The sequence below is a fragment of the Nesoenas mayeri genome (genome assembly GCF_963082525.1).
Source record: "Nesoenas mayeri genome assembly, chromosome: 1".
Classification (NCBI taxonomy): domain Eukaryota; kingdom Metazoa; phylum Chordata; class Aves; order Columbiformes; family Columbidae; genus Nesoenas; species Nesoenas mayeri.
Window position 1 is genome coordinate 131,060,089 of NC_137541.1, and position 21,983 is coordinate 131,082,071.

Sequence of the window (21,983 nt, forward strand, 5' to 3'; positions counted from 1 at the left end):
TCAAATTTAGATCTGTGTAATCAGCACCAACTTACTCTGATTTCGTAAGAATTGTAACAAATTATTTACCTATGTTTTCTGTGGTAAATTGATAGGGATAGCAGCATATTTACATGATATGTACATCAGTAAAGTTTTAACAGTAAATTATACTGTTGGAAGATTTAATTTAACTACATTGGATTAAGTTAGAGAGATATTACAGTTGTGATTTAATTGTCCCACAATTTTTTAGGGTTGTTATCTGTGGTCATAACATTTGAATTTGTACTACCCCTCTAAATGCTTTATGTTCCATATTTCTACCATTATTATAATATACGATGTTCAGGCTTCCCCTATTACTTTGGTTAATTGTGAAACCATGACTGCTATTACAACCTTGAGCCACCCATACAATTTTTCTTTACACATACATGGTATTTGGGACTTGTAGGTTTATAGCAGTGTGATTGCCAATTAGTTTGACGGTCATTTTGCCACTGAAATCACACAGTAGGTGGCCATAGAGAAACTTTATTTTTCCCTTAAAGCAGTAAGAGTCACATCTGATGAGCAAAAGATACTCTGTTACAGTATCTTTTTTCTTTCTGATAAAATAAATTATATAGTAGGTTGAGTGTCTTTTTCATTTGTAACTTGTATTTGAATTACCAGGAAGGAGGAAAATTCTTAACTTGGTTTTTATGATTTTATAATTTCACTGAAATGGTGGCACGTGGCAATAAAGAGTCTAAATTTGCAATTAATTTTGTTAAGTTGTATTACATCACTATTATTTATGGCAATAACAGTGGAATTAAGCTGCACTCTCAAGCAACTCTTTCTCTTTCATAACCATTAGACTTTTATTTGGCTTACTTAGAAATAAAATCTTAAATTTAGGGGGAAAACTTGCAAATTCTGTAACAGTAAAAGAAAACACACTGTATGCAGAAGCATCCTTCCTGGAAACACGAAGTACTTTACTGTTATGAGCACACGCATAATAAGTTGCTCATTTACTTTTATGTTTTCACAGTTGAGGCCTAATTAAAATACACTGTGGCACCTTTAAAATGATTTTTAGTGACAAAAAGCTCCATTATTTGCTGTTTTTTCCCAAGCTTTCAGACTCATCCCTGTCCTAGTCTTTAAATCCTACACAGGTAAACAAATGTAACCATGTAAAAATAATCTTTCAAAACATTATAGACTACTTAAACATTCTAGATTTACTAGTTTATAGCAAGACAGACTCCAACTGAAATGGTAACTGCTTTCTTTCTTTGTTTTCCAGACAATAACAGATCAATGGTTTTGGTTCAGAGTTCCAAACAGACTATGTACCAGATCACAGACATATTTTCCAGGTATGGTTAGAGCCACAGTGGGTAGGATGACAAAAATGTTCTCATCTTGCATGTAGATGTTTCTCCAGCAGGTTTTGGTTTTCTCTTCTAAACCTTATTTTGCTAAAAAAAATGATAGGAAGCCTCTTCAAAACTATCACAAGTCAAAACAATTTCTGAATGGTCAGTTCACGAGAAAAACAGGGACACAGTCGTTCTTGAAAATGTTGATTCATGTAACGATCACTGACTTAGCTTGATTTCATTAAGATTTGTATCAAATTATTTTTACCTATGGTTTCTGTGGTATGTGAACTCTGATATGGATAGCAGTATATTTACATGATTTAGACATCAATAAGGTAAACTATATTGTTAGAAGACTTAGTTTAACTAAATTGGTAGAGGGATATTACAGTTTTGATTTAGTAATCTTGCATTTTTTACTGATTTTTTCTGCAGTTACTAAATTAATAGATTCAAATTTAGTTTTCTTAACATTGCAACAAAAATAGCCTTGTAGTATAAGTTATCTTAGTCAATAACCTAACAGTTATAAAGATCCATTTTAATTAAACAATTCTATTATTTTAATATTAATTACAGCTATGATTTGAGGTTGGTATATTTTTATTCATTTAAATTATGATCAATTTGAAATTTGCAATTCTTTCCTGTGCAGAAAAATCTTAGAACATAGGAATGACTGTACTAGATTGGACACCACCACCACCTAGTGAAGTCTTGTTTACAACCAGATGAAAAATGAGATACATAAGTTCCCCTTGTTCACTCAACCATTTTCTGACTCCAGAGTCTAGAAACTTTCTGCCTTGGTGATTGTATGCACATAAATCAATTTTCTAATGTAATTCCTAATTTAATTTAACTGCTACTACCTCTCTTTCCAGATATTTCTTTTCCAAGCTGAAAAGTTCTAGTCTGTTTAAGCTCTCCCAGCACAGATACCATTTTGAAACAACAGACATCCTTTTTGCATTTTTTTTTTTTTCTAATTTCTATCATACCTTTTAATGCCAGATAACCAGAACTTTGTGTGGTATTTCTGATGCAGAGGTACAGTATTAAGCATGTAAGGCACACCATAAGGTGAACAATTTAAGATGCACCATAGATTTACACAATGACATGGCCATGATTTCCATTCAGGTTTCTACTCCACTCCTGCTGGTGCCACGATTTTACCTACCTTTCTGTATTATCACTGAATCCTGACTTATTTTCAAAGAACTAGCTGCAATGATCCAACCTCTGCTTACAAACTACTATCAGCAGCTCATTCAGACATTCATTGTTCAAGTGTGTACAGGTGAATTGGTTTTATAGAATCAATGCATCATTTGCTTTTATTACTTTTTATATTTCCATTAGAATGCTTCTGCAACTGTGCATCATGATTCTAAAAAATTTCTGAGTTAGTTAAATGTCACAAGCCCATAATGGTCACATCATTTTGTTTAGCAGCCTCTCCCTCCACAGTGTACTCCAGCTCTTGCTCCTCCTCTCTCTGCTTGGCAGTTGTCCTTTCTCTCCCCAGCAAAGTGCAAGAGCACTGTGGGGCCAACATGACTGTGTCAATGACATAGTAGCAACCTATAACTTGTTTCTTGGCGGTGAAATAATCAATGCCACTTCAGATAACAAGTGAAATACTTTTGGACTATTCACAGTATTGAAATAGCTCAGGTTATTTTATAAGTGGCTTGTGAAAAAAGCACTGCTGGGCAGGATGTGTGGGGGATTATCCCCATTGTATGGAAAGGAAAAATATGCATAATCTTTGGTAGACTTCTGTAAATACTCCAACATCGAAAATTATGAAATGTTCATAATTTTATCATAAAAGTGATTTCAAAGGTTACGCGAATTGCCAGTTAATCATGTATTTTTGTTAAACACACTCACTACATAAAAGAACCATGTAATAGGAATAGGGATTGTTCAGCATAAAAGTACACAGTTTTAATTTATTTAAAATTTTTGTCATAAAATTACAGTTGTACTATTGATGTTCGTAGCCGTAATATTTAACATTATCTACTATGGTACTGCAGATGTTCAGATATATAATTTGAAAACAAGTCAGGATTTAAATCTGAAGTCCCATTACTTTTTCTTTCTTTGAAGCAGGTTCTGTGGACACTTCAGACAGAAATTGGGTCTTATCTTAATATTCATTCCTTATCAAAGTTGTGAAGTGGTTTATAATATCAGCAAATAGAGTAAATGCTTGATAAGTGCACAACAATATAAACGCTTTAACCTTATCAGGAACATTATTTATCTATAATAACACAGACTGAGTGCCAAGAAAAAAGAACAAACCAAAAAACCCATTTTTGTTCTGCTTCTCTCAGTATGCAATGAATAAATGAAAAAGAGAAATCAAATTAATGGAATATTTAGGCATGATTATGTTGCAGTTCCTGTTACACAACCTTCCAAGTAAACTTTCTTAAATGGGTTCAAAGAATAGGGTTTAGCCCTAATGTTAAACATGGTCGTAATCCCCCAAGGACACACATGCATTTGACTTAAACAACAGATGTAGCTTCTCTGATTTCCATGGGATTGCTCATAATGCACAAAACGTGTGGGTAATCTTTTGCAGGAGCAGGCTGGCATCTCCAGCCTGATTAATGACATTTGTCCAGAATACAAGAATACAATTGCAGATTATAGGAAGGCACCTCTCAAAGTGCTAATGTTAACAACATATTGCATAATTACTTAGTGACAAACTAATCCAATTAACATGTATATATATATGTTTAATGTCATGTAAAACTGATGAAAAATTCTTAAGATTTCAGTACAGGTCTGACTAAAATATACCATCTATAAAATTTAGACTGAATAGCACACTGCTAGATTGCAGGCCTCATTCTTTCTAATGCTTTTGCACTACTATGTATGTAAGTAGTGCTTCCAATGCAGCACAGCTCTGCTGCTGATGCATCATTTCGGTTTTGATTGCTGAAAGAATAACTGTGGAATGCAGTCTAGATTAGTTCACATTCCTGCAGCAGTTAGTGGGCATCATGTATTCTATCACACTTACTGCCACAATCTTAGAAAAATTTACTTTTTTCAGTGCTACATACTTCTGTTTCTATGGTTTTTATCTTTCATTAAGATAGTGGCAATGCAGACAGTAATTAGTGGTAATGAAATATCAGGATAAAACTCAGATCTTAAAATATAAGAGGTTCTTGGAAATAATAAATTTATTGACAAAAGTTGATTAATTTAAAATTAAATAAAGAACAGGCTTTTTTGACAGAAAAGAAAAAGTGTCCATTCTCATGATAATCACATTGGAAAATTCCAACATGTTTACTACATTCACAAGTAAATCATCCACAGTAATTTTTTGACCAAGATCTGAAGTTAGAAGTTAGGTTTAAGTTGATGTTCAGGACTAATAAAGCTGATTTTTGGAACTCTGAACTGACCAAGACTAACTCTGAGAACATTTGACTGCCATTTTCATTTCTCCCCTTTCCAGAAGACTTCCTTTCAGCATACTATTAGTGTAGCAATATGGCTAAAATAACTGCCCTTTTCCAACATCAGTCTTTTGAACACAGTATAAATGATAATCTTACAACCCTTACAAAAAGAATTAAAATAACTTTTTAATGCATTAAATAGCCATATATTGAAGGTATCCAGCAACAGATGGAGAAATCTATGACTGTAACACTTCTTAACATTTGTGTGTCGTTTTAGAAATTATTTCAGAACTTGAATCTTTTAATTATAATTTATTTGGAATGAAAGATGACCTGGATTTTCATATGTGATATTAAATGTAAAATTTATATATTTTCCTGTCTCAACTGAAGGTTTGTGAGTTCTAGTGCAACATCAGGTATCTGCTGTGGCTACCACGATATAAATCATAAGGATGACTAGAATAGAATAAAACAGTACAGAACAGAACAAAACAGCAGTTGCGGTGGAAGAGACCTACAATGATCATCTAGTCCAACTGCCTGACCACTTCAGGGCTGAGAAATAGTTAAAGCATGTTATTAAGGGCATTGTCTGAATGCCTCTTAAACATTGACAGGCTTGGGGTACCGACCACCTCCCTAGGGAGCCTGTTCCAGTGTTTGACCACCCACTCAGCAAAGAAATACTTCCTGATGTCCAGCCTGAACTGCCCTTAGTGCAGCTTTGAACCATTCCCACACGTCCTGGCACTGGATGCCAGGGAGAAGAGCTCAACACCTCCCTCCCTATAGCCCCTCATCAGGAAGTTGTAGAGAGCCATGAGGTTGCCCCTCAGCTGCTTTTTTTCCAAAGATGACAAGCCCAAAGTCCTTAGCACTCCTCAGTCTGATGAATTAATACCAATTCTAAGATTCTGAATGAATACAGCAATTTAAATGTGGATATATATATATATATATATATATAAAACTTAGACAAGTAAATTACTTCTTTTTTTAATATCAGGTAATCACTAATAAAAGTCATATAAATAAAAAGTATGTGATAATAACAAAAAGTGTGATGAAGAAATGTAAGGCTAAAATGGACAACTGTAGATAATCAATAGGGAAGTAGGAGTTGTTACTATGCACAGAAGATTTTTATGAATATGAAGACACTCATTTTCTCTCATTTCTCCAGCTTTGTTTCTCCTATTGCCTTCCTCAACCATCTGTTTGGCTGATGACAGACTCATTCAATTTTAGACACCTGTGATTTTAAACACCAAATAAAAGTTTACTCTGGGATCTCCACTAAAGTTGTGAAATCATGAAGAATTAGTAGCACTGTTTTGTAGCCATCAAGTCAAAAGAGAAGTCAAAAGAGAGATAAGGGTTTAAGATATGTCCAGTCCTACAAAACCCTAATCAGATGATCCCTGCGGAAATGAAGACAGTATTGCATATGACCTCTGTTTAGAGCACATGCTAGCTGCTGAGCATGTTCCATTTTTATTTACGTTGGGATAAAAAATGTGTTTTAGGCTTGTGCTTGAATACAGAATGTAAGCTCAAATGCTGCCATTCATTCACCATAGATTCAGAGACTTTTTCACAAAATGGTTAATATGTTAGGATTTTAGAAGTTGTTCAGACAGACTAGAAATTGGGACAGTATAAACAGGGTTAGTAGCCTGTAACATAAGACAACTCAGACATATTTTCAATAGTAAAAAAAAAAAAAAAAAAAAAAGTTTAAAATCAAAATAATCTGCTCATTGTGTTCTCTGTTCAGACAGTTTAACAGTTCATATTTTTTTTAATAAAATAGACACATTAAGAAATGTGGTTTAGACTGATTCATATGTTGTTCTTATTATGTACATTATTTATTTTGTTATTATACACAAGTTCATGCAAACATCACCTATAAAAACAGAAGAAAAATTTTCCTGACCTTGAACTTTCCTGATGTCCTTAGGTTTCCCGTAACACCACAGATGTACCAAGAGCAAGATGTTTCACACTGCATACAATTTTATTATGGTGCTGAAGGCAACCACACACTATTAATTTCCCTGGTGTATGAATTATTCCCCTGACTGTTTATTAGGTTGAGAAGGATTTAGAATTATGTAAAAATCCTACAGTTCACTCATAATTCATAATGAATACAGAGAAGCACATTCTGCACAGAAAATAGAAACAAAAATTCTGAGTGTCTTAGTAGCAATTTGCAGCATTTTTTTTCCACAGAAATTATTTTGTAAGAATCAGTGGATACTACTGGAAAGCACCAGGAAGTAAAAGAAGTGGACATTTCAGTCACACAAAAACAATTAGGACACTTCCCCACAGTCATGCTATAATACAGGCACTTAAGACAACAATAACAACAAAAAAGTCCCATAGGGACTTGGCACAAGGTCTCATAGTGGAGGAGAGCCAACTTGATTGTAATAAAAGATTAATTTCTTCTTAGCGTTACTAACTCCAGAAATACAGGGAACAGATGCTTCAGAGTTGAGCTGGAGGGATAGGGCTCTGGGGTTAAGCAACCTTTAAAACCTTAAATAACCCAGGGCTGCTATTGTTTTGTAAAACTCACAACTTATGAGAAAAAAAAATAAAACAAACAAACAAACAAACAAAAGAACAACAACAACAAAAGATCTGACATTAGGATGTCCTCATACAAGAGCAACCCAGCACTCACACTATCAAAACCGCATTGTAGAAGATAAACAAGTTCAGGATCAGCGACAGTAATTGTGCCAAAGAATCTCAAAGTGTGCCCAAGTATGCAATTCAGCCCAGGTGAATTCCTGCACTGGAGACAGTAATTGAGTCAAACACAAACCTGAACATTCAAAATGTTCCTCTTAGGTCTGTATTGAAAGCTACACCCTGCCACAAAAAAATGAAAAAGTGGAAAAGCTTTATATATTAATCTTCTACAATGTTCCTATTCTCTAACAAATTAATATAGTTATAAAAGCTAGCTTCTATCAAGAATGTCCAAGGACCTGGTCCAAAGTCAATGCTAAAGATTGATAGGGCACTTTGAATTCATTAAAATAAAAGCTGTCTCTTCTCTATAGGGTGCCGAATGCAGTTCATGACCTGATGTGGATACAGTAGAGATTTGTCAGCCACAAGAAAAGAAGTATATAAAATAAATAGAATGGCTTCCTTAAATTGTCAGCCTTGGGGATTTGTCAGTCTTGGGGATTTTTCGTTTTTTTTTTTTTTTTTTTTTCCCCTGACTATCCATAATTTATTCCTATAAAGATTTATATTCTGGCCTTTGTTGCCCAGGATCCTTGTCTCTTACTCTTTATGCTGGAAAAGGAAATTGTGTATTAACGTAAATTGCTACTCGTGATACTTCTTTCCCTTGACTGATGCTTTTCTATTACAGGCTTGCAAGAATTCAGGCTGGAAAGAAACCCAAGCATCTTGATTGAAAGGATTTGATACATTCTTTTCAAATTCATGCTATCTAAATCACAGCAGGATGACTTGTAATCAAAGTTTTTCAAAAAGAACATAAATTTGGGGAAAAGGAAAAGGCCATTCAGACCATTGCGAGTCATCTTGGTTAACACAGTTCCTCCAGAATAGTATCTCTCTTCTTCTTTAATGACCCCAGTGCCTCCAATTCCAAACTTGGCTCAGTAGGCTATTGAAAAATTGTATTTCTCTTTGAGTGAAAAGTACTTCCTTGTGTTGGTTCTGAATTTCATTTTTTCAGTCACTTCCATTTGTGCTTTCCCATTCAGTCTTTTATACTCAGCCAAACAGTGAGTCAAGTGCTATTGAATAAGGTTTTCCACCCTGTATTTCCCAGAGTAGATGAGCTTATAATTCTCTCTCAATTTATATGACCAAAAAAATGAACTTGGCTGTGATTAGGTACAGCCATTTACAATATCGTATGCTTCAAACCAGACTTCTCTTCTGCTTCTTTCCTCTAAAGCATGTTTTAAGCTAATCTTTTAAAACATTGGCATTCATTTTTTGTCACCTTTTTTCACTTCAGCTTTGTTGACTCTGCTTTTCTGCACCCAATGTGACGGCCACACTGCAGAAAAACGTCAACCTTTAAAGATTTTTGGTTTAGAGTCTTAAAGTAACAGAACTACAGCAATGCTCCCTTTATATTTCTAGTCTCTCTACTCCTCTTAGTCGTAACAGGGAAATACATTTTAACTCTATTGTCAGATGCACAGCACAGCCGAGAGACAGGCACCACCACCACAGCAGGACCTGAACCTTCAGCATTTTGATGCACAAGGCACATGTTCAGCATTCTGCTCTGAAAATACTCCTGTGTCACTCATCACTGTGTACACTGCACTTTGAAAACAATCCACATCAAGTATGATGCCCAGTAAAGTATGTGGCCCAGATGGGTCTGAGAGGAGACCTAGGCCAAGTACGAATTTGTACTGATGCTTCTCTCAGCTCCTGAAGGAAATGGTCCTATGAAGTGCAAATACAAGCCAACTTCCCCAAGCTGCATGGCACTCAGGTTTCTCCACGGTGCCATCTCCAAAGTGAACAAAGAACAGACACCCCAAATAGCTAATGCAGCAAAAATGGGTATGGCTAAGCAATTAATTTCAATGCTCTGAAAAATGCTAAAATATTACCTTAAGAATAACCTTTTTTGAATTCAGTATTTGGATAACCTCACATCCAAAAATTAAAAGGTCAGATTAAATCATCTCCAAAGTCACTCTTTGTAGATTTTGCTTTTATTTTATTGTTCTGAGGAATGCTGTAGCTTCGAGTTTTACGAAGGTCATCCTTCATCCAAAAAACTTAATATAATTAGTACCAGTTCTGTATTTTGTGAGACTCACATTGGAAGTTATTAACTGTGTTTCAAGTGGAGTGTCAGAGAAACCAAGGGCAGAGGGAGTAATCTCTTCAGCTTCAAAGGCACAGTTGATGACTGTAGTTCACTGGTTAGTGAGAAAGACGTGCATTTTTTATTAAAGGTGTTAGCAATACATTTGAAACTATAAGCATTTTCCCTCTTTTTCTTTTCTCTCTGCATTTTTAGACCTTCTTGGCACCATTTCAGTCTTTTTTAACATCCTGCATGACACTGGAACAGTTGCTTTAGTTGTCCTTGTTGTTAACTGTGCCGATTCTTAGTTGTATACTTCTGCTTTTAACAGTGAAGCACTTCATCAGTATTCTGACAGCACAGAATTTGCCAAAATCTGCCTTCCACAGTAACATCAGAAAAAAATATCTTGCATTTTGCTGGTGCGATCTTTAAATACCTTAAATATCTCTCTAAATAAAATAAAACTATGTTAGCCTTGTGGTTTGATATAAATACAGCAGCAATGAAAGACACTCAACAGAAAGTATTTGCCTAATTTTTCTTCTTGTTATAAAAATATAGATTTCCTTTAAAATTCATCACTGAAGATACACTTGACAACACCTTTAAAGCAAACCAAATCAACAAAAAGTCTTAAGAAGATCCTAAAGATCATAGATTCAGTTCTTTCAAATGAAGTCTAACAATAAATTTTGATGCGTATTTACAGCATCTTTTACAATAAATATTAACATTTGAGAAGAAAATACATATGGAATGAGAACCCTTTTTACTGGAGAAAGATTTAATGAGAACTGATGTATGGCTGTTAACTTCAGAGAAATTTAACTGAGAAACAAGGCTCAAATTTGTAACAATGAGGATAGTTAACTGCTGAAGAGAAACACCAAGGGAAATTGTGGATTCTCCCTTTCTTTAGGTCCTAAATTAAGCCTACATCTGTTCTGGTGGATGCTCTTCAGTTAAATAAAGGTTTCTGGTCCTCATTCTGAACCTATAAGAGTGGAATCCATACAAGAATTTAGGCTGACTAACCCAATGGATCACTCTGGACTTAGCAGATCACAGATTTTATCTATGAATAACACACCAAACTACATATAGTCTCAGTGAAAATTAATGAGCTCATGTATATGTAAAGTATTACATAGACGAGAGGATATTACAGCCTGTTCTCCTGTAGAGGAAATTCTTCACATATCTGCAGGTCTTTCTCAAGCTTATGAGGCACTTCAGGCAGCACTGAAAACACACTAAAAATAGTCTCTCTCCCTTTGGACCAGAAAATCAAGATACTTCTAAACCTCAAAACTGCCTGTCAGCTAGATGGGATACATTACTTTAACTAATTTACAAGCCAAACCACTTGTAGAGTGTAAATACTTGATCCCAAAGTCTCTTGAAATTTGTGGAATTCTGGCTTTTAGAGTAGCAGGTATGATTTTTTTTTTTTTTTTTTTAAATTATTTTGAAAGTCATAAGACTATTAAGCATGATTGGAGTGTGAAGTTAGTACGAATAATATAGGTTTCATGTCTTGTTTACAAATGAATTTTGAAAATTATCACACCTTATGAAACTGTAGGAAACATTATGACTGAGGGCACCACTCAGCTAGAGGATGGATGAAAATGCTCAGTATGATTACGTTCTTCAATCTACACTGACTTTGATGTTATGCTTTATGTAGAGGTGGTGATACTGATGACTTCTGTCCTTCCCATGTACTTTTGGAAAGACCTGTTTTTCTTTGCTAGTTACATGTGGAGGCTGGGCAGAAGGAGTGCTAAGACCCTACAGCACTGTCGCCTGAGGGGCACTCAGGATGAATTCAGAGCACAGGACTTTCCTTGCTGGCAGTAAATGTGCTTCCAACAGAAGGGACTCTTAATTTGGAAAATCTCTGGTACTGCTGGCTTGCAAGAGAGACTGTTTGACTGCATAATTCATATGCAGGAAAAAAAAAACCAGCATGATCAGAGCTCAGGTTAGGAACGTTTGAATTCCTGATGCATTGCTGAAGCCTCTCCGGAGCTCAGCTATATAATGGAATCTTTATCAGACCATCAACCAATTGTGATACTTATCTGTACAGCGTTGCATTTTGGGTTAAGTGATAATCCATCAAGGCTGGAAATCATTGTGTACTTTTTAAGTTGCATACTTCATTACTGCAAGCTGACAGCTGGATGGATTTGTTAGCACTAGAAATATTTGTTCCAGACAGAAAAAGCAGGTTCCTAATATATGATATTATGGTATTTCCTTTGTTTTCATGTGTTCAGAGTGCCTGTGTTGTAATCTATGTCTCATTTCTGATGCTCATTTATACGGTAACCTATTCAGAGTATAAAATCTATCTTTATTTGTTCCAGAATGCAACAATCTCATTTCATGAATAATATGAACAAATAACATATAATGATGACGACAGTCTTCATCTTACATCATAATAGCTGATAAACAGAGAAAACTGCAATTTTCTAAATTGCATATTTCTCTGCTTTAAGTTGTAAAAGATAAAAATTGAAAAGCCCAAGTACATTTCATGGCAATCAAGGCAAATAGCGCGATGTGGACAATTTGCCAGAATTTTTGTTTGTGGCTAGACTGCTTTAGTGCTGTGCATCTTGACTCGAGGATAACTCTTGCATTAATATTACAAATATAAAGCACTTTTTAAAAGCATTTAAGAACTGGGAATTCCACACAGAAACACTTGATTTTGGTCAGCTCACAATATAAACATCAGGATATTTCAAATTTTTAGCATGTTGTGATAATGGAGTTTCACATTTAGTTTCACATTACACGAAAAAGTACTTTCTTTCATAGCTACCATTTGATGCTACATACTGCCTTGTTGTCCTATTTCATCTGAGCCACAGAAAAATATCTTCTGTGGATGCTAAAATACACAAAATTCCTAGCCTTAGTTTCAAAAAATGTAGACTATTTTCACACTATGTTTGAAACACCTCTTGCTTGAAGCTAGCATATTTTTGGTCTATGATCGTCATGCATGTGGATGTGTTTGTTTGTCATGAGTCTGATTCTCTGTGGACATACTTAGAAATCAGTAGGAATCTAGCAAGTAAAGTAAGAAATTGCTTGAGTTTGGGTGTTTGGTTGGTTTGGGTGTATGGTTGGTTTGGGTTTGTTTAGTTGGTTTTGGTTTTGTTTTTTCTTTGGTTGCTACAGGGAGATACCTTATACCATAAGGCTAAAGCATAAGAACACCTGAGGACCCCTAGTTATAATTTTTTTGCATGTATCAAATCTGTGTATGTGATCTGCTGCACTAACATTCTTAAAAGCCACTTTCATGATATTATAAGAAGGCTTTTCCTGTCTGGGTATCTATCAGACCTAAAAACCAAACAGTTCTTTCAATTTGAATCTTTGAGCTATACCCTGTTGATCTTAACTTTGTGCACTTTGAGAATTTGCAGCATTAATTGTACCACCAAGCCTGACTTCTGGGATGAAATAATAATTAGATGTTCCTTAAGCAAATAAAAAATACTGTTTCCCCTAAAATGGGAACTGCGGACTACTAAGTCTCTACAAAATATACTTGTAGACCTTTAGAAACTCTAAGTCCTGTTCAACACATGTTTCTGGAAACTTCAGAAATTAGCAAGAGTCATGAAACTTACACAGCAACTGAAACCAAATAAATTGTATACCCTGGAGGAGTCAGGAGAAACATTGAGGGATCTACAAAGAAACGGAACTAATAAGAATTCAGCTTCCTTGCTCATGTTGGGCAAAGTTGTTCTGGATTCTCCTGTGCATGGCATAGTTCTTGTGCATCCTTCAAGTACCATACGAGAAGAGAGAAGCACAGGACAGCCTAATCTCTCTTTTTTTTTTTTTTAAACTCTGGGTTCTAATTTCCTCCTGTTTCCATAAATAACACATTTGAATCTCACCACAACAGGAATATTTAGTTATTAAAAAAGTTGATTGTTTGATCCTAAAAAAAATAAATCTCAAATCTTGCTCTCTGGGTACACTGGATCTCTGCTTTGGGTTTGTCCTCCCTGCTGCACAGAAGCCTAAGATTTGCCCCAAGGAGCCACATGCCTGCTCATGAGCTGAGGCCATACACAAACACAGCTGTGGAATTTTTCTTTCAATGTTGGAGCCCTTGGTAGCAGAGAGCATGCAGAAAAGAAGGCAGACAGCCTTACACTCCTGCATCTCCCCTCTGCACCTGTTAGCAAGTAGTGGACCTTGGGAAACTGGGCACAATTTTTCTTACTGGTCTCCTCTATTTAGCCCACACAAGTGCCAAGGAATTCAAATGAGTTTTCTATTCCTGGCCTTCCTATCAGCTGGTTGCAGATGCTGGCCAGGGAAGGTTTCCCAGCTACTACTCAGCTGTACCTTGTGGGTGTTTCACCTGTGTAACAGATAACTCTGACCAGAGACAGCCCTGGAGGTTTCAAGACTTAGGGAAAGAGGCTTGTAAAATAGGTTTGGGATTTCATCGTGGTCTAACTTAGGTTTACCATGATTTATTAGCACACCTTCTAACCAGCTGAGAAACAAGAAGAATGAAAAATAAGTGTAACAAAAAAAGTCATAAAATCAAGAGGTGACAGTTCTTGCAAGATGGGTGCTAAAGGCTTACTTGAATGTCTAGTGGGAAAAAAATAATCTAAAGAAGCGTTGCTCTGAACATGAGTTTGGCCTCCTGGGAAATCTAGAAGTGGATAAGCCAGTAGGAGATTATTATAAGAGAAGGGAAGATGAGAAAGAAGAAATAAAAACTGGAAATTTTTAATTTTCTTACCTGGTTTGAGTAAAACTAGAGACAAATTAGGCTGTTACTGCTACAGCTATAAAGTAGTATGTAAAACAACAAGCTTTTATCCTGCTGTCATATAAAACTGCTTTTCACAGAATCCCAGATTGTTAGGGATTGGAAGGGACCACAAAAGATCATCTAGTCCAATCCCCCTGCCAGAGCAGGAACACCTAGATGAGGCTACACAGTAATGTGTCCAGGTGGGTTTTATATGTCTCCAGAGAACAAGACCCCACAACCTCCCTGGGCAGCCTATTCCGGTGCTCTGTCACCCTCACCATGAGGAAGTTTCTTCTCAAATTTAAATGGAACCTTCTGTGTTCCAGTTTATACCCATTGTCCCCTGTCTTATCATTGGTTGTCACCAAGAACAGCCTAGCTCCATCCTCAAGACACTCACCCTTTATATATTTGTAAACATTAATAAGGTCACCCCTCAGTCTCCTCTTCTCCAAACTAGAGAGACCCAGCTCCCTCAGCCTTTCCTCATATGGGAGATGCTCCACTCCCTTAATCATCTTCATTGCCCTGCGCTGGACTCTCTCCAGCAGTTCCCTTCCCTTTCCTTCTTGAACTGAGGGGCCCAGAACTGGACACAATATTCCAGGTGTGGTCTCACCAGGGCAGAGTAGAGGGGAAGGACAACCTCTCTCGACCTACTAACCACCCCCCTTCTAATACACCCCAGGATGCCATTGGCCTTCTTGGCCACAAGAGCACAGTGCTGGCTCATGGTCACCCTGCTGTCTACCAGGACCTCCAGGCCCCTTTACCTTACACTGGTCTCTCACAGGTTGTTCCCCAACTTATACTGGAACCTGGGGTTGTTCCTGTCCAGATGCAAGACTCTACACTTTCCTTTGTTATATTTCATCAAATTTTCCCCTGCCCAACTCTCCAGCCTGTCCAGGTCTTGCTGGATGGCAGCACAGACTTCTGGTGTGTCAGCCACTCCTCCCAGTTTGGTGTCATCAGCAAACTTGCTGACAGTGCACTCTATTCCCTCATCCAAGTCATTCATGAATATATTGAATAGTACTGGTCTCAGTATAGACTCTTGAGGCACTCCACTAGATACAGGCCTCCAACTGGACTCTGACCCATTGACCACGACTCTCTGGCTTCTTTCCTTCAGCCAGTTCACAGTCCACCTCACTACCCGATCATCCAGTCCACACTTCCTCAATTTAGCAGCGAGGATGCTGTGGGAGACTGTGTCGAATGGTTTACTGAAATCAAGATAGACCACATCCACAAATGTTTTAGACAAAACACATTTTATTCATGGTCAGAGTTGAATGCAAGTAACTGTATTTGAAATATGTCTACCCTAATCTCCCTTATTTCTCACATATTCTATACCTTTTCCTTGCTTTGTTGTTTCTTTCTCTGTCAATATCACAAAAGTGCCAAGTTACATTAATTATATTGTATGTAAGAAACATTAAATCACAAGGAAAGAAATGGTAATTCTTAACATTTTTTGATAACAAAAAAATCTGCGGACTACAAGTATTGTCCAAGCAGTTTCTGCATTTAAGCTGCCCATATGAAATGAGTATTCCAGTTTGGTTTTTTTTTTCCCTCATTCAAACTCCAAGGTAAAAATGCGAGGAAAAGAAATTAATGTAATTTTTTAGCTAAGGTGGTTTGATGGTTGAAATTTATGCTATTAAATAGAAATATTCACACAAATTAAATTCACAGTAGTTTTCAAAATTATCACATCCTCAAACCCCTCCTTAATCCACTGCAAACTCTTCTTTTAAATTTAGCTCCACGGATCTCCTTTAAGAAATCTTTCTTTTATACCAGAGCCAAAACCAATAAAAGCAAAGTGGATTATAATAAAGCAGGGATTTCATTCATATATAAATGTGTACATTCGTTGCCTTTGTAGTAACCCTGACTATGAAATAAACTCTTGAACTTCACTCTGCAGCTGCCTGGGAGCAGCATCATATCTCTGCTATATGCAATGACTTTTGGAGATGTTTTTAGGCGTTGCTATATAAAGCTTTGAACATTCTGGCACAGTCATTATACAAGTGAGTCAGATGAGACTGAATCATTCTGATACATGCAATTGAACTGAATAGATCTATCTTCTCAGTTTGGGATGCTCTTGCAATGTGACTTTTGTACCTATTTAGGGGGTGGTGGTGGGATTTCAATCTTCAATAAGTAAAAATTACCAAAATTTATAACTTCCTTCTATTGAGTGTGTTGTTGTTGTTGTTGGTTTTTTGCCTTATTTTTTTTCTTTTCTTTGTTTTTTTTTTTTTTTTCTTGATGGGAAAACGATTTACATTAAAAAAATAGCAGGGTGGGGTGGTATGTGGGGTTGTGATTAACATAATGCCAGCCTTTGAGAGGGGTTTATGTGTACACAAGTTTTTCTGCTTGGTGAATGCAGAAACACAGAGCTGTTCTGGGTTGAGGTAGCTTCTCCTAGACTGTTAATCACACTCCCTCTCTACCTACAAGACTTTGAAGGAGTGGCACAGAACAATCGAAATTAATGTCATGCTAACAAAGAATTTCTCCAAGGAAGGCATCCCTTCTTTCACTACTGGGGGCAAATCCACAATTGCTTTGTGCCTCTTCCAGTACAAAAGGGAACATCAGCATGGATCCATGCACAGCTTTCATAAATAACATTACATAAATCTGATGATACAGTGTGTAATTATTCTTTCCGTAGTCCTCTAGAATTGTTTCTTCTCACACATTTTATTCTCATTTTGTCATACATTTCTCATCATGGTTATTAGGCTTTAAGATACCCTTGACAAATATATAAAGGGCAGTACTCTTCACTGGCATCAAATTGTATTTAGATTTTTTGAGTTAGTAGGTAATGTACCAGTAAAAGAATAATTAATTCCTGAAGGACTGAGCACAAAAGCAAGCATACATTTGTCTGAGAAAGTGAAAAGTTTGACTAAACAGGATGTTTATGAATTATCATGCTGTCATCCAACCGGATCAGTATTTTTTTTTTCATGTTGTTTACTAAATGCCACGTAAATTATGATAGAGATGGGTCATACAGTTCCAGAATTAACTGGTGATAGTTTGGAGGTGGGTTTTCTTTTTTTTTCCCATTAATGCATTTTCGTAATAATGAGGTACAATCAGCATAATGTAAAATGCCATACAGACTCTCTGGGCTCTTTATATCCTCTATCATATTCCTGTAAAGACATCTCTTATGACTGGATGTGAAGTAACATATCCTCAAGGTGAACTACGTAAAAGTCATGCAGAATAGAGGAATGTCTTATAAAATTTACCTGAGGTGATTCATAAGTATGAAGTCACAATTTCTGAATGGAATTAGTGAAATCCATCCAGCAAGACTATTGTGTCATCTATTGGAAATCCAGTTCAATCATATTATTAATTAGTATATACTACCCTATGATCTGTGGCAAACTTCTGTTTGTTTAAGGCATGATCAAACAAAATCTGATAAAGAAAGACAAAGAGAAATGCTGCTTCTAATGTATCCAGAAGGTAAAATACAACAAAAAAAATTATTTGAGTATTGAAAATATATTAATATCTTCTCAACTTTATGTCCTTATATACTCCTTCAGGTCAAAATTCTTACTGGAATAAAAAGCAGAAGTGTCAAAGGAAAGTATGTTTATGTGGTTCTTTTCACTCAGCCAGAAACAGACACTACTGAAAATGTGGTCCTTTCCAAAATGGTTCTTATGCAGCTTGTACCTCTGGTGTATAGGTGCTCTGATCTAGATAAGGCTCATTTTAGTATTTCAGGATGGTGGAATTCTGCCTTCACAACATTCACGGTAAATTTGTGAACATTATTTGTTTATGGGCCCAAGAAAGATAGGGAGGAAGAGGCCTAAGGAGAGCACCTTGTCCATTTTCCTCTGCCATGGGAATCAAGCATTTTTAAGGAGAGAAAGGATGAAGGAAGTCACAGAACTTCCAACAGCTACACTGCCTCCTGCTCATTTAGAAAGTTTCCCCACTAAAAGCCTTTGACACTGATTCAGTGGATTCATTTTCCTCATCAAACTTGGGAAATAACTCTCCATCAGCTTTATACTGACTTTTCTTTTTTGAAAGTAAAACCAAACAAACTGGTGCCTTTAGATTCCTCACAGAGCACATCTCTAAGTTTCCTGTTCTTGTTCTGTGATCTATCTCTGTTTGTGGTCATCTTTCAGTGTGACACCCCTGCTAGAAACAGCACTCTATTTATCATCCACTGCTAGATAAAACACCAGGTACTTCAGCCTTGTCCTAATGGTTCATGAATAGGATCATTACATTTCTTTATTTTTGTCTTTCATCTAATGTATTTCTAAAACATTTTGTTTGGTTAAATTTCTCACATCTTGCTAGTAGCAATTACTTTTGCATCTGATTGTTTCTGATATTATACCTGGTTTCTTGTTTCTTCCACACTGATATGACTCAAACTTCTAGCAATCTTCTTTTGTTTTAACATTTTTGGGTTTTAATTTCTTAGATTGTTAGATAAACAACTTCATTAGTCTATTATGTGTCTTATTTTTCCATTGCATTGGGATAGACTGTCATTTTCCTTTCAATACAAGCTTTTCAAGAAATAGCCTTTCTACATTCCTTTGTCTCTCAGATTACCTGCCCAAGAGACCACATATCCCAGTTCCTTGATGATTAAGTGGTCTCATCATCTCAGGCATCTTCTGCATTCAATTCATCGGGGAAAAGTAGGTGCTCATGTTTTAGTGATTGCCTTCACACAGATTTCCTTCTTTTAATTTTGCTTAAAGCAGTATCTCTTTGTTGCTGTAGCATCAAATTGCATGTGTTCTCATATGTGTTAAGAGTTGAAGCTTAAAAAAGTGTTCTCCTTTTCCAGATAGTTCTCTTGATGCCAGGCATACAGAGTAAAGAAAAATGAGGTCCCAAACCACACTTAAGAGGTAACCGACTGCCTTAATAACGTTGTTAGACTAAATATACAATCACATCAGTGACACAATTTAGCTAAGACCACATAACAACAAGAAGAAAACAATTCCTTCAGGACAGCAAACACCAACATGTCACACCAAGCACTTTGTCCTTCCAGTATCCAAGCCCTCAGAAAGCTGGGAAGCTTCTGCTGTTTGACACAAAACACTCTTCTATATAGACATAATTCCTGTCATTCTGTTCCTTTTCAATAAATGTTTCTCTTGCAGCTACTCAGACCCATGAACACTGGACTGTTTTTCATGGTCTGTCCTTTTTTCTGGAGGGAAAGGACTACAATACTTCTTTTTTTTCACTAAAGCAACAATATTTTTTTTACATCATAAGTAACATTAAAGCTTAGAAATGTTATATCATTTCTGATGCAGTTTATTACATGAAAGCCACAATATTAAAATACCAATGCCCTATGGAGGAGAAAGTTGGGCGATCTGATACCATCACAATCTTTACACAATGGACTTGCATTTAGCTCAACTTATTCTTGCAAGTTAGGGAAGTCACTACAACTGATTAGTAACAATGCTTCCAGAAATAAAAGATTTCATAACTCTGTCTTAGCTCCCCTGGTATAATTATACCTCATCATCTGAGTATTTCAAGTGTGATAAGTTAATATGATTTCCTCTCTCCTTGCACAACAAAGGTTTTCAATAGACCACATAGGAACCTTCTGCCATTTCACTCACTATGAGAGATTACTAGCTACCCAGAAGATGGTAATCCACAAAACCTTACACACACCTTTGCTATTGAACAGTTATCTGATGTCACTGAATACAACAGTAAAATTAAGGGTTATAGTTTGCTCATAACAAAGCAAAGCATTACTAGAAACATTTAGAAACTTATGACAGACAAAAAACCCAACAAAATGTAAGGCAGGGAGGGGAGAGAGAAATTTCAGCTCATTTACCCTAGTTCTGGTAAGACAAAGACAACCCTAAAACAGGAATAGATTAAATTGTAAAAGACTAACAAGGGTGATGTAATATGATGCCTCTTTGTTATCAAGCAAGATTGCATCAACAGTAATTCCAATGCTGAGACACCTATCTTGTTTTAAACATTAGCACCCAAAATAACCAGTCTTGAAAGGTCATGTTTACTTAAAAATAGCTTGCTTGCATTTTACATTAATCTACTAACCTTAAAAAAATTAAATGCAAATGTATACAAATAATTTAAACATCCTGTCAAAGTTCACATACACACTGCTCGAGCAATAAAAATATTCAAGGTCGTATGAAATCTTTCTTAACCATGTAGTCTCTCATGGATTATTCTATTGAATTTATATATTGAACTAAAGTGTTTGAATCCTCTCTTTAGCAAGTTCTATTTTTCGTAAAAATCGAACCTATAATTTCCTATTTATAATGTGTTTTTTCAGGCCATAACAAAGAAGCATACTGTACCTCTGGTGCTGATGGCTGTTGCCGATGTGGTTGTGCTGGTTGTTAAGGCTACAGTGGTTGTGACTGTTGCAGTGGTAAGGGAGGGGATGACAGTAGTGGGAAGCAAAGTGTTGAAAACATCTGGTGAGTGGAAAAAAAATATAAAATAAAATCATATCATGCAAACAAAGGAGAACCATAAAAGTGGTTTAATTTGTAAATACATGTATGTTGAAATGACTAAATTAAAACATGATTAACATAAATTATTACAGGTACAATGAAGTACCTTTAAATTCTTGACATTATATCACTCTCAGTTTTTATAGTCAATCTTCTAGCATACAGAATTTAAAACACTGTTAAAATGACCACGTTTCCACAGTTCTGGAGAGTGACTGTTTAAGTGACAAGAATCTATTTCTTCACATTTTAAATGTCTCATATAGTAGAAACCATATACAGATGAAACATGCTGTGTCAGAGTGGGAAATGAAAAAAACAACACCATCATGCTAAAATAAACACACACATGTTAACGAGAAATGGCTTTATGTTAAAACACCCACTTTCAGACAGACTCAATGGAAGGAAAAAGGGGAGAAAATGCTACTAACTATAAGAGCTGCTTTTTCCATGTTGCTTTTCTTCTTCCCACACATTTGTTTAAGACACTGTTGTCTGCTAAGATCCAGAGCAGAGTATATTTCAAAAACTTTAACCTAATTAGCAGTCACAGCCATCTTTCAGTCATACTTAACACTCGAAATTTACCATCACTACATGCATCACTATTTCTCTAAAACAGTTTAGGACTAAAAAATTGGAAATACTAATAATACTACTATTAGAAACGTGTATACAAGTCAGAAAAAAAGCACAGTCCTTATGACAGCATCCTACAAAACCCTTCAGCTTTTGATCAAGTAAGTGCAGGTATGCCAGACTTAGGTATGCGGCTGCTTTGTTGCAGAGGAATCAACAATGTCTGTTGCAAAATGCTCTAGTACAGAGCAGAATATTACCAGATGTACGGATAGAAAATACTTTGATTACACTGCCAAAAGCAATAAAGACCAGTATCACTTTGCTTATAAGGTGATTGCAGGCTTTAAAGAA

At 36.0% G+C, this 21,983-nt stretch overlaps 1 protein-coding gene across 2 annotated transcripts in view; it reads right to left on the bottom strand.

Moving 5' to 3' along the window:
- Window positions 1-21,983, bottom strand: part of CADM2 (cell adhesion molecule 2) — a gene marked incomplete at its 5' end in the record, with an annotated part of 673,112 nt that overhangs the window by 25,508 nt on the left and 625,621 nt on the right. Inside the window, one exon of one of the 2 annotated variants that reach the window (XM_080344633.1) lies at window positions 20,886-21,005. The exons of the other annotated variant lie outside the window; for it this stretch is intronic. Within the exon in view, the coding sequence (XP_080200759.1) occupies window positions 20,886-21,005 (120 nt within the window). The remainder of the gene's footprint in view (window positions 1-20,885; window positions 21,006-21,983) is intronic. 2 annotated transcript variants of the gene reach the window in all.